Raw genomic sequence first — 13,596 nt, 5'->3', positions numbered from 1 at the left:
TTTAAAATTCCCCTGGCTATTCGGGGTCTTTTCTGATTCCACACAAATCTTAAAATAATTTGTTCTAATTCTCTGAAGAAAGTCCATGGTATTTTGATAGGGATTGCATTAAACGTGTATATTGCCCTGGGTAAAAGGATAGTCAACAAAACTAAAAGACAACCTGCAGAATGGGAAAAGATATTTGCAAATGACCTATCAGATAAAGGGCTAGTTTCCAAAATCTATAAAGAACTTATTCAGCTCAACAGCAAAGAAACAAACAATCCAATCCTGAAATGGGCAAAAGACATGAAGAGAAATCTCACAGAGGAAGACATGGACATGGCCAACACGCACATGAGAAAATGCTCCGCATCACTTGCCATCAGGGAAATACAAATCAAAACCACAATGAGATCCCACCTCACACCAGTGAGAATGGGGAAAATTAACAAGGCAGGAAACCACAAATGTTGGAGAGGATGTGGAGAAAGGGGAACCCTCTTGCACTGTTGGTGGGAATGTGAACTGGTACAGCCACTCTGGAAAACTGTGGAGGTTCCTCAAAGAGTTAAAAACAGACCTGCCCTACGACCCAGCAATTGCACTGCTGGGGATTTACCCCAAAGACTCAGATGCAGTGAAACGCCGGGACACCTGCACCCCGATGTTTCTAGCAGCAATGGCCACAATAGCCAAACTGTGGAAGGAGCCGCGGTGTCCATCAAAAGATGATGGATAAAGAAGATGTGGTTTATGTGTACAATGGAATATTCCTCAGCCATTAGAAATGACAAATACCCACCATTTGCTTCAACGTGGATGGAACTGGAGGGTATTATGCTGAGTGCAGTAAGTCAATCAGAGAAGGACAGACATTATACATTCTCATTCATTTGGGGAATATAAATAATAGTGAAAGGGAATAGAAGGGAAGGGAGAAGAAATGGGTAGGAAATATCAGAAAGGGAGACAGAACATGAAGACTCCTCAATCTGGGAAACGAACTAGGGGTGGTGGAAGGGGAGGAGGGCAGGGGGTGGGGGTGACTGGGTGACGGGCACTGAGGGGGGCACTTGATGGGATGAGCACTGGGTGTTATTCTGTATGTTGGCAAATTGAACACCAATAAAAAATAAATTAAAAAAAAAATGAACCTTTTGGTTCACTAACAATCTTCATCCCAAGGACTCCCATCCTAAGGAGTAGGTCTTTCCAACTGATGGCCACCATTCTCCGTAGTCCATTCATTCCCATACTTTATCTTTCACGAATGGTAACATCATTGGTCACTGATAGTTCTTGTAGATCCAAGAAAGTTACGGCGATCATACTTTCTGGAGCAAAAGAGTTGATGGTTTAGAATCATAGAAAATCTGAGGCCAGTATGAGACTCTCTCTCCGTGAAGGTTAGAACTTAGCAGTATTACTATTGATATTTAAATTTACCTTTGGGGGGCAGCCCAGGTGGCTCAGAGGTTTGGTGCAGCCTTCAGCCCAGGGCCTGATCCTGGAGACCCGGGTTTGAGTCCCACATTGGGCTCCCTGCATGGAGCCTGCTTCTCCCTCTGCCTGTGTCTCTGCCTCTGTGTCTCTCATGAATGAATAAATAAAATCTTAAAAAAAAAATTCATCTTTGGTTTTTGGGGCACCCGGGGTCATGATCCTGGGGGTCCCGGGATCAAGCCCTGTGTCAGGCTCCATGCTCAGCGGCGTGTCTGCTTCTCCCTCTCCGTCCACCTCCCCCCCCCACCCGTCCCAAAATAAATATCTAAAAAAAAAAAAAATGAATTCATCTTTGGTTTTAATAGAGGAGTCCTCCACCAAATGTGTACAGAGCACCACTGTGGCCCGGGGCTCTGGGAGATACGGGGTTACACCATGTAAGACACGGTTCCCGGCCTTGTAACTCGTGCTCTCCCTGATGCAAGTCCTTTGACACTATTTCATGATTCAGTGTTTCTCACCGGGTGGCCGCGCCCACAGGAATTTAGAAACAGAAAATTTGCTTGGACTGAAAATGCCGTTCTTCGGAAGCACCGCAGGGACGCCCTCTACAGCGGGCCTCTGTGGTTCCGGAGCTGCGCTTGGCGCCTTCCCTCCCCGGTACCGTGTGGTCCTTCACGAGGTCCTGCGGCGCTACTTCCCCTTTACCTGTAGGACACTGGTTATCTTTTTCTCCGTTTTAGAACTTCACACATTCCCCGTTGTCCCTGCATCAGGCTCAAACTCCTTGTTGTTGAACTGAGGCGGGCCACCGACCCCAAACTCCCCTCTCTGGCCCCCTTTCAGTTGCTACCCTTCCCTTTGCTCTCCTGACCCCTCAGCCAGCTACGCCGAACCATCAGGCCCTTCTGTGTATTCAAACCGGCCTAAGACTTGTAGTCGAATACGGTTCAGTACATACCATTCCTGCCAATATTGTGCTTTTCTGCTGAATGTCTTCGCTTGCTTCATCTGATAAACCCCACGCGTCCTTTGAAGCCCACGGCAAATGTCCTCTTTCCGTGTAGCTTTCCTGGCTCGCCCGGTGGAATTTGTGCCTCCTCCCACTAGGCTCGCACCCTGGATGTGTTCTTCTCCCCGCGGAGCTTGGGGGGTCACCAGTCCACCCCGACACGATGCTGACCCCACCACGTAGCCCCCATGTCCTGCACAGTCCTTCGTGTCACATGCCTGGTGGATGCTGGCTGCTGGATACCTGCTTCCCTTATAAACTCGTGACTATAACAAAGACACACATACACGTGGTTTTAAAATTCTGATGTCATTTATTGGCACAAAAATTATTCAGATACAACATGGTGTCTAGAATGGCTACACTTGATACTTTGTGCATTTAGTTTAATATTTCTTTTGCTCAGAGCTCCCAGCAGGTACCAGACCTTCCCTCTCCGTCAGCAGCCGCAGGACGGCATTTCTGTTTCCAAGCCCTTGCTCTAAGCAGAGCGTTCCGACTTCACCGAGAACACCCCAGGGCCGTGCTGGGGAAGGAAGGGAGGCCGCCGCGGGCTGCCCTCCCGCTCCGTGGTCTTCGTGCATCTGCTCCGCCGAGGCTGCCCAGCCATCGGAAGAAACTCCCCTCCAGCATTCGGGTCTTGGATGGAAGTGCCTAAGTCGCAGCGTCACAGGTGAGGCAGCGGACAGACACCTTCCCCATTCGGGCGGCCAGTGAGGTAATGCGATGGGTGCAAGTGACCACGTCAGCTTCTGATTCCGAATACGTGTCCGCCATGGTCCGAGGCTTCTTGGCCGTGCAGGGTTTGCTGTATCCTTGTCGAGAGGAATGACGAGGCCACTCTTCTATGGCAACGCTTATGGTGAGTTCTCTGATGAGTTAAGTCAAAACCCGTATTTCTAAGTTATGGATCTTCTGTTCCCCCGAATCAATGGCTTGATTTGTGTCGTATCACCGTGTTGACTGTCCTGGGAACCAAATCGAGCCTTGTGTTTCTGACAATATATTCTTCAACAGCAGCTAGAGAGTTGGCTCAAACCAACCTTTAATATACAGTAGTATTTTTCATTTACATCTCAAGATATTTAACAAAGTCGAACTCTCTGACCGTGGTTTCAGTTTAGTGGAAGCATATTCCAAAGCACGAGAGCCTCCGGAGAAACGCTGTGGGCATGTCTGGGCCTCGCGTTACCAGAAAGGACACCTAAGAAGACGCAGAGAAAAGGATTATTTTAATAATTTGGGCTTTTTCAAAGCTTTTCACAGATACACTGACACTGGAGAGCCCAAGGTCTGACAACCCCGGGGATGACCCCTGAGATCTCCCTCGACTGTCGGACACACTCCTCACTTCCGGGGCCGAAGCCCGCTGCAGTCCCAGTCCCGGGAGGACGCTTCCCCTCCACCCTCCCCCTCTCCCTAGCTTCAGGCGCGCCCCAGAGTGGTCCTCGAGGTTACAATCCCAGATCATAGATCCGTCTTTGCATCTCTCCTCCTGTCGGCGCTCTGTTCTCGGCCCTTCCCTCTTTCTCGGAATTGATGGCCAAAGTCCAAAGAGAATCCCTCTCCCTCCCAACAAAGGGGGACTCGCCTCTTTCCTAACCCATTTTTTAATGTAGATTTGGTGTTTGCCTTCGCACGTGCACCCACGTCTCTCAAGTTCCTCCCTTTTCAGGACCACGATCACCCCTCACGGTGCCCCCAGACCCTTCTGGGCTCGCGGGGGCGGGGCACAGGTGGCGTCTGCTCACCAGCCGATGTAGCACTGACACAGGTTCTCGTGGGATGTTGCCTGTTTGATGAGCAGCTCGACTTGTGTCGGGACATCCAGGGTTTCGTCGTGAGAAAAGTCCCGCCCTAGGAAGGAGAAACGCCGTTCTGCACCTGGCGTGGAACAAGGCCCTCGCCCGCTTCGCCGACCTGTGCCACCCTCGTCAGCCTGTCCTCGTCTGTGGGAATGAGCGCTGCGTGGCCGCTGGAGGTTAGACTCACCCCACGCGATGTGAATGCACGCGTGTCCCTAACAGACTTGGTTCAAGGAGGCTACAGGTGGGGGTGGGCAGAGCTGGGGCGCTGAGTGCCGGGCTGTGGGGCTGCAGACTCCTTCGCCTCCCGCACCACCAGGCAGGTGGCCTCCACGCTGCCCTCCCACCCCCGGGCCCCCTCCATCTGGGGGCTTGCGCCAACCTGAGCCCGTCACCTCCTGCCCTCCTGGAGCAGATGCCCCTGGGCTCTGTGCAAGCCATGTCCTGTCCCCCGCTGGCTCTCACCGTGGCACAGGCCCTCCCCCATCCTGCTCTGCTCGGGACCCACCTCCCCGCTCACTGTCTGGACTTGGGTGGCAGGCGGCACTCCAGGCACTGCATCTGCTGGCGGGGGCACCCTCGGCCCTTCGCCTGTGACCCTGGGGACCCTCCGACCCCATGGCCTCCCACCTCCCGGGGCTCCGCTGGGTCGCTGACCCCCTTGCACCGCCCTTCAGACTTCTGCCCGCGTTCTCGCGGCCCCCTGAGCAGCCAGGCTCCATCCCGCCTGGCGCCTCTCCGTCCTGAGACTCATCCCTGCCGCACTCGCCCACCAGCCCCGCGGCCTGGCACCCCCTCGTCGGCCCCTCGGGTTTTACCTCCCGAAGCCCCGGAGGCCACCTCCCTGGTCTAGTCAACTGTCCAGCCGCAAATTTGGCAGCAGCCTCCCCCATCCCCCCCGCCCCCCCATCCAGAGAAGGCAGGATTCCCCACGGCGAACCCCTCACCCCCTCAAGCCCTCAGGGCCTACCCGCTGCCCTGAGGAGAAGGGAAGGAGAGGCCCTGTGTGACCGGCCCCAGCCCTCAGAGGGAAAGCACGGTGCCCTGTGCTCCTCCCACCCCACTCTCGGGGCAGCCAGGCTCGTCTGCTTTCAGACCATTTTTCTGGCCAGATCCCCTCCTACCACAGGGCCCTTGCACATGCTCGTTCCTTTATCTGTCCCTAATTATGTCCTCTTTCAGGTTTTAGCTCAAGGGTTGTTTCTGGGGAAGCCTTCCTGTAACTCCGGCCCTTAAATTCCCTTGTGACCAGCATCCCGGCTCAGGCCCTTTCTTGCAACTAAGTGTCCCAGTTAAATGCTGACCCCACGAGGGCAGGCAGTCTGTTGCTCTTACCAGTGTGCGCTTGTAGGTGCTCAGTAAATACATCTCGACCATGACACTTCGGTGCCAGGCCCCAGTGCTGAGGCTTGGCATCCGACATCTCATGGGAGCCACCTCCTGAGAGGCAATCCCTCCAGACAGACACACAGAGAGGCCCGGGGTCCCATAGGACGTGGACAGCTGGGGTGTTCACCCCCTGACTCCTGTCTGCCGTCACACCCCTGGTCTACAGGACAGGTCTTGTTCTCACGAGTACACATTCCTGTCCCCCCCACACGCTCGACTCCCTAACAGCCACCAAAGGGCAGGAGTGCCCGGGTTTGGTCAGGGTGGCTCCAGGATCAAGCCACGACGATGAGATGTTTCCCTGAATGTGGCTGACGTTGGACCCGAAAGAGCTTTACTCACCCCCGACTGCTAAAGTGAGAGAGGCAACATCACTCAAAGGAGTTCAGTGGCCGCGAGAATCCGAGCCCCCGGTGGCCGCAGGGCCAAGGCTCCGGGCCAGCAGCACTCCCTCACTCGGGGGGCAAGTCTCTCCAGGTTTACGTTCCTGTTCAGTGCACACACACTCACCAGTGAGCTTATCTCGAACCCTGTTAATTATCTGGATAGCTTTCTTATTTAGGGCCTCTGGCTTCACCAAACCGTCTCCAACTGGAAGACACAGAAGTAGAGACAACAGTCAGATCGGGTCGTCAGCACAGGTTCACCGGGTGCCCCTGCTCTTCTCCAATATTCACTTCTGTAACTGCCGAGTGAGTCTTCCCCCGCACCCATCCGTGTTCGGGACCGAGCGAGTCCACAGGCCGGCTGCTCAAAGGCGGCTCTGTGGCTTCTCGCCGAAGCCCCTTGCGGGCGCCTGTCAATGGTGCAGCTCCCCAGGGCGGACTTACTGAAAGAATGGATAGATTCTGGCACTGTGGTCCCCGTTTTCTTGTGGGCGGGTTCCCCAAGTTCCACACCATCCAAAATTTCTAGGAGAAAAAAGTCGATTGGCAGAACCGTCAGACAGCAAGAAGCCACGGCTGCTGCAAGCGTTTGCTCTGCTTCCTCCCACGCTGAAGTCCTCCAACACCCGCCCTGCCTCCGAGGGGGAGGGAGAGAGAACGCTCACTATGTGTCTTGGAGATTTTACATCTCCAAGGCATGAATCCTCAAGCAAACTGCATTTATAAGTGTTCTGACAGAGAACAGGAGCATGAACGAATCTCTGGCGACAAAATCCATCAAAACCAAAACTGACGACAGTGTAAGGAGGACTGGCTTTCAGCAGGTCATGACCCAAGTGACACTCATGACCCAAGAGCTGTCCTTCGGAGGAATTTATACATCCTTTCTGCGCAGAAAGTCCTGGGGCTTTAGGGTCACCCTCCACTGATTGTGGCCTCCAGGGGAGAAGAGTCCAGAAGCAGAAAATGAAGCTATTTACACACTGCCCTTCTATACCACAGGCCTTCAGAATGGACCCAGGGGCGAAACGCTTTCATGAATTACCACTTGGGACCTAACTTTGAAGCCACAGGAGAACCAGCCAGGGGTAGCACTGTCTGGGGCCACCAGCACCAGCTGTCCTAGTCCCCCCGACACACCCCGATAGCACAGAGGAGTCCCCGATAACATACTAACGAGGTGGGCCTGAGAACTAAACCCGCTAAGTCTCACATGCTTTGGATGAGACCAGCCACTTGCACAAGGTACCCGGACACCGGGAGTAGTTCAGGCAGCGTTCACAATCCCTGTCGGGGTGTCCAGGCTCGAGTCCACACCTGTTCCCACAAGCCGGGACCTCAGTTTCCGGCCCAGGACACCCTCTTCCTTCTCCCCCATCCAGGAAGGCCAGCTTAAATCCCACCAGCCCAGGAGCTCCCTCCAACGACTGCTGTTCAGAGCGGTGCCCTCTTTCAGCCCCACGGCCTCTCCTGCCAGCCAAACTGCGAGCTGCTGGGTCACACGGTGGACCTCACCGTTCTCTTACTAGTTCATATACTATACAGTTTGGTCAATTCTATGATGTGACCCTGTGCTTCCCCATGGCAATCTCTGTGTGTCACTTTCCTTCTGCACTAACCTTACACATTATTTGGCTTAGCTAGGCAACTAGTTGCAAATGTTCCATAAATGTCTGTAGGGAATATTTACTTTTTCACACCTCAACAGTATTTCTCAACTTGTAGGATGTTGTTACAGGTTATGAGGGAGAAAGCAATGGGCTGGGGAGGGCGGTGCAAGGTGTGTGTGAGGGAAATAAAGTTAAACAGTTTTACTCTAAGACCTTTGAGAGGTTCCATACACAGACCTGCTCTGGCTCCTGGAGGGGCATTACCTTCTGGGACCCTATGCTGTGGACGCACTCTTGGGGAGTGTTTCCTATGGCTTCCCGGCTCCTCCGCCAGCAGCGTGAATATACTCCTACTGCTTCCGCCATTCTATTCCTGAGCTGTTACCAATGCTCTAGGACCATAGTGAGATCTAATTAATTATCCTAGTCCCGACACCACTAAAGGGCATACTAAATACTGGCTAATATTCAGACATGCTTTTAATTGTGTTTTTATAGAGAGATCAGGCTCGGATAGTTTGATCAAAATTTCTGAGCCTTAGGTACCCACTCCATCCTGAAGGGGATGAAATAAAACATGTGCTCGGTAAGTATTTCTAGACCGTCTTTCTGAAGTTAACTAAATGCTCATCAGATGCTATTTTGGCAGAATTGCTGCGGGACTGCAGCCCCGGTCAGAGCCTCTAGAAAACACGCTTCCTTCCTTCACGTTTGGCATCTGTTACCGTCTCAGCTATGCCTCCTAATGGCAATCACAAAGCTCGCCCTGTTCAAGACACTCTGGATAGAAGAGGACAGAACCTGCAGGCCCCAGGGGATGGACCCACCTACTGACTGGCCAGCAGAGTAGGAATCTGTCCTTGTTCGGGACCGCTTGTTGCCTTTGGTATTTGCTAGGGGAAGAAACAGAGAGGATAAACAGCACTTCAGACTTTGACTTGAAAGAAAGTTGGTATTTTCTTACAGCTATAAAAATACAAGTTTACTAAAGGCCAAAGCCCCTAAGAGAGAACCCAGGATGGATCACTCAGGAGTCAGTGGGTGAGCACTGGCAGGGGCGTCTAATCCTATGGGACACTCTGTGTCGCTGAGCTGAGCTGAACTTGGACGCTGGGGACCAGACAGCAGAAGGCGAGAGTGGGACTGACTGGCCATGGATGAGACATGGGGCTCGGTCCCCCTCTTCTGAGGAGGAGGAGCAAACGGGAGATGGGGATGCCTCTTCCCCAGCACACAACTGCTTGTGTGTCCTGTCGAGATTCCAGCTTGCTACTCTACGTGAAATCCAAACAAACACAAACCACCAGGGTTTATCCTGGAAGGACTGTAATTAATATCAATGGATGATTGGTGTGTTTTGTTCTAAGTAATAAGAAAAAATACTTGAAATTCATTTCTAGCCACTGGAACAGCTCTGTGAACACGTAGCACAACAGCCCAGTAATACAGCTCAGGTTCCAAGGTTAGTGAAATGTTCGGATATTTCCCGTTTGGAGGCCCAGGCCCTCTCTGATACCCACTGTCCATCAGCCTCCAGTTCAGCAAGGGGTCGTAGACAAAGGCTTCCAGCACGGCCATGACACTGTCCTTGTGTTCCCGAAGCACCTCCATCACCGTGTGGCACGTGATTCTGTAGTTGCCATCCAGACCCGTAACCTGCAGGGCCCGAGCCAGTCACACAGAGGTCAGCCGCCCCCGCCCCGCCCCTTACGGCCTCAGGACCAGAAGGAAGTTGAGAGGGTCTGTCACCCGCACTAAGGAAGCAGACACAGGCCATTACTGATGTATCAGGCCAGGAATGTGGTCAGAGCCAGGGGTCAGGTCAGGCCTGGGATACATAGGACACAAGGTCTGACATGAAGGATGGTGAGACTCTCCAAGGTCAATCATTTCTAACACAATGAAAATACCAGGAAACAACCAGAGAACTAACCCAGGCGTTCAGGGGAACTGCTGAGACCCGGCAAGCCAGTCTGTGCAGAGCCGGTGCTGACCGTATTGGTCCCACTCCAAAGCCCTTACTTATTCCCAGATCCACTCACCTCCATAGCATTGGTCAGCATTCTCGTTAGTCTAAATGGAATCTTCTCTGGGAATTTCTCTCTGGTCATAGCAACCTGTGGGGAAATGAAAGAGAAAAACCAAGGCCAATGGCTAGATGATTTTCTTAACTTTCTTTTTTTTCCTTTGTTATTTTATTTATTTATTTTTCCCAGGCTAGATTGTTTTCTTTAACTAAAGCCAACAGAGGGCAGGTAGCTTTTCTTTGTATTGATTTCATTGGGGGCACAGAAATGAAGTAGCTTTAGTTTAGGGAGGGGACTTGTCACAGGGATTTAAAAAAATAACTAAAAAAGAGAGAGAGAGAGACACACACACATACAAAGGGATAGAGGGAACAAAGAAAAAGGATAAATGTACATCACACCAGGGCTCTGGCCAGCGGGCCAATTCAGGGATGAAGACTCCTCCGCTCAGAGGTGTGTGGACAGCGGCCCTCACCGTAAAAGGGGTTAGAGTCCAATAAGAGCAAGTATCAACGAGCATGAATTTCACTTCTGAGGTTGACTTTTTGTTGCTTTGGTAGGAGAGGCAGGGGTCAGGACAGTGCTTGTGGAACTCAAATTTGCCCGAAAGTGTGACTGGAAAGGTGAGCTCTACGTGGTGTTCTGGAGCAAGTGCTCACCTCAAAGCAGTCCCCAAAGTCGATGTGCAGGATCTTCCCACTCAGCCGGTCCAGCATCAGATTGGATGGGTGTCTGGGAAACAGAAGAGAGACCGTGGAGGGGTCACTAGAGCAGCACTGATGAATAAATCAACAAGGACAGGATACTCCAGGCCCCATCCGCAGGCCACAGCCAGCACCCCACCTGCGGGACACAGCCCTGCCTATTTGCCACGTGTTGTCTTAGGCTGCTTTGGTGCTACAAGTGGACATGAGTAGCTGTGACACATCATATGGCCAGCAAAGCCTAAATCATTTCTTATCTGGCCCTTTACAGAGGAAGTTTGCTGATCCCCACTCCAGGTCTGAAATAAAGATTCATCTGTGTGAATCACAAGTTGCATTCCTGAGTCTCTGGTCATAAGTAAGTCCTGTCTGGTGGTGCCGGGGTCTCAGAGTGACAAGGCTCTATCTTTATCCCTCAGCACCCATCACAGGGTCCCATCTCCTGAGCCCCCAGCCCCATGTAGGAAGGGTCACCTGGCTTTTGTCATTAGGAATTCTCCTGGCTCTTTTTAAAAACAAGGATTCATTGTTTTTGTGGGAAAAAATTATCTTTACTCTCAAATAACTGCACAAGACATGATCCCAGGAGAAAGGGTAGAGATCAAGAAATTAATTTTTCAAAGACTTCTGGAGAGTCCATTTCTGAAATATTAACTATTTTTCTAGTCAGTACATGTGGGTAAAATGTATTATGCAGAAATAATAGAAGGATCTACTTTGGTTGCTTTTAATTTCAGAAACAGAATTATTTATCTCAGCACAGTGATGACTGATAAATGTTTATTGACTCAGTAAAATCAATTAGATTCTCTTTTTAAAGTAAGCTCAGTGTGGGACTTGAACTCACAACTCTGAGATCAAGAATCGTATGCTCTATCGACTGAGCCAGCCAGGAGCCCCTGATTGTGGTTTTTAACATATTACACCAGCCTAGGAAGAAAACAGTGCCTTAGAACTAAGGTTTTTCTTCTCTTTAGTTTGCTGTGCTATTCTGTTGTGTGCATACTAAAAAAACACTAAAGCTGATGCTGAAAATAAGACCTGAAGGTATAAAATACAATTATTTTCCAAATGGTCATAAATCTTAGTAGGAAATAAAAGGAAATTGTTTAAGAAAGGTACAATGCAGAAAAAGACTTCGAAAACAAAATAAATTTACTCACCTATCTCCCAGGCCCAAAATATAGCCAACCATGGACATGACCGCTAAAGAGCGGGTGTAGTTGGTTCTTCGGTCAAACCATACCTGGAACACAGGCGCGCACATGAACCGGGGCTCTGGACGCTAAGTAGCTTCAACATAATTACACCTCAATCAGTTGTTTCTTATGTTCCATCAGTAGTCAATTAATAACATAAAGTGGAATAAAGATCTCATTTATAATTAGAAAAACAATAAACTATGCTTGGAATGAACTTAGAGATGTACAGAACCTAGATGAATAAAAAAAATTAACCTTTGCTTAGGAATATAAAAACCCAAGTAAATGAAAATATTGTAAAAATGTAAAAACCTCCCAAATTATTTGATACACTGAATGTAATTTTCCCCTTAAAATTCCGTAGTACTTTTTTGGGGGACCATGACAGAATGATCCCAAAATTTATTTGGAAGAAGAAAAAATTAAAATAGCCAATGAAAAGAGACTTTTTTTAGAAAAAAGATTTTATTTATTCATGAGAGACAGAGAGAGAGAGAGGCAGAGACCCAGGCAGAGGGAGAAGCAGGCTCCATGCAGGAAGCCCGATGTGGGACTCGATCCTGGGTCTCCAGGATCAGGCCCTGGGCTGGAGGTGGCGCTAAACCGCTGAGCCACCTGGGCTGCCTGAAAAGAGACTTATTTTTTTTTTAATAAGTCTTTTTTTTTTTTTAATTTTATTTATGATAGTCACAGAGAGAGAGAGAGAGAGAGAGAGACAGGCAGAGGGAGAAGTAGGCTCCATGCAGGGAGCCCGACGTGGGATTCGATCCCGGGTCTCCAGGATCGCGCCCTGGGCCAAAGGCAGGTGCTAAACCACTGCGCCACCCAGGGATCCCGAAAAGAGACTTTTTTTTATTAATAGGTGTATTAATAGTATGGGACTTGAGAAAAAACAGGCTTTAGAGAGATTAATGAAATAAAACAGAAGCTCCAGAAAGAATCCAATGGCATAAAAATATTTTTCATATAAGAATAATGGACTCTCGAGCAGTCTGGGTGGCTCAGCAGTTTAGTGCCGCCTTCAGCTCAGGGCATGATCCTGGGGTCCTGAGATCGAGTCCCATGTCGGGCTCCCTGCATGGAGCCGGCTTCTCCCTCTGCCTGTGTCTCTGCTTCTCTCTCTCTGCCTCTCATGAATAAATAAATAAAGTCTTAAAGAAAAAAAAAGAATAATGGTCTCTCTTAAACAGCAGAGAAAGGGTGGATTATTTGGTGGATACTGTGGTGTTGGCTCAAAAAATTTTTTTAAAAAATCTTAAATCCTGAATTGAGCCAAGGATTTAAATGGAAATACAAATTTTATAATCAGCACAAGAAAATGAGTGTAAAATGATATATAACCTTGAGGTGGGGAGGGCCTTTCCAAATATAAAGCCAAAGGCAGAAACTTCAAAGAAAACGATAAAAAAAAAAATTCGATAACTTCTAACTTTTAAAAATGCCCATATGCCAAAAACAAAACAAAAATCCCAAGCCAAGAAATATACCATAACAAAATTAAAAAGACAAATAAGCAGGAAATTTCTAACATATATGAAAAAGATTTAATATCCTTAGTATAAAAGCAGCTCAAATACTATTGTAAGAAACAGAAGAAACATGAATTTACTAAATCTGTATCTGCTAACGCGCATGGCTCACCTGCCTAATTTCTGTTCTAGAAGACTGCACATAACCTACAGCTAGCGGTCGCAAGGAGTCCAGCAGCAAACGCCCGTGAACAAACACAAAAGCCAGTCCCACTAGGAGCGAGGGGGCCCGAGGGCAGAGGGGTGCACGTACCTCGGAGCTAGGGCTTTTCAGCCACAGCAGCTTGGCCAGGTCGTCCCCGGCTGTGTTGTTGACGGCGTGCTCAAACACCTCCACCTTCTGCATCAGCGTCAGGTGATCGTAGTCTGGAGCCATCTGCATCAGGACACAGCATTCTGAGAGCAGCCCCAGCCTAGCAGCTTAACCCCAGGAAGAGGCGCCGCTCTGGGCCCGGGCACAGCTGGGTTCTGATGGCACCACCCGAGTCCAAAGGAAAAGGAAGT

The 13,596-nt window shown here is 50.0% G+C and overlaps 1 protein-coding gene across 1 annotated transcript in view; it reads right to left on the bottom strand.

Annotated features, from left to right (window-relative positions):
- Positions 1-2,733: 2,733 nt before the first annotated feature.
- MTOR (mechanistic target of rapamycin kinase) overlaps positions 2,734-13,596 on the bottom strand; it is a 120,963-nt gene continuing 110,100 nt past the window's right edge. Inside the window, exons 49-58 of the mRNA XM_041765246.1 lie at positions 13,346-13,468; positions 11,525-11,607; positions 10,317-10,389; positions 9,673-9,747; positions 9,151-9,286; positions 8,458-8,523; positions 6,465-6,545; positions 6,145-6,225; positions 4,192-4,297; positions 2,734-3,644 (exon numbers count right to left, since the gene is read on the bottom strand). Coding sequence (XP_041621180.1) covers positions 3,629-3,644; positions 4,192-4,297; positions 6,145-6,225; positions 6,465-6,545; positions 8,458-8,523; positions 9,151-9,286; positions 9,673-9,747; positions 10,317-10,389; positions 11,525-11,607; positions 13,346-13,468 — 840 coding nt within the window. The 3' untranslated portion in view covers positions 2,734-3,628. The remainder of the gene's footprint in view (positions 3,645-4,191; positions 4,298-6,144; positions 6,226-6,464; positions 6,546-8,457; positions 8,524-9,150; positions 9,287-9,672; positions 9,748-10,316; positions 10,390-11,524; positions 11,608-13,345; positions 13,469-13,596) is intronic.

This window comes from Vulpes lagopus, chromosome 8, assembly GCF_018345385.1.
Source record: "Vulpes lagopus strain Blue_001 chromosome 8, ASM1834538v1, whole genome shotgun sequence".
Lineage (NCBI taxonomy): Eukaryota > Metazoa > Chordata > Mammalia > Carnivora > Canidae > Vulpes > Vulpes lagopus.
This window is presented reverse-complemented; position numbering and strand designations above follow the sequence as displayed.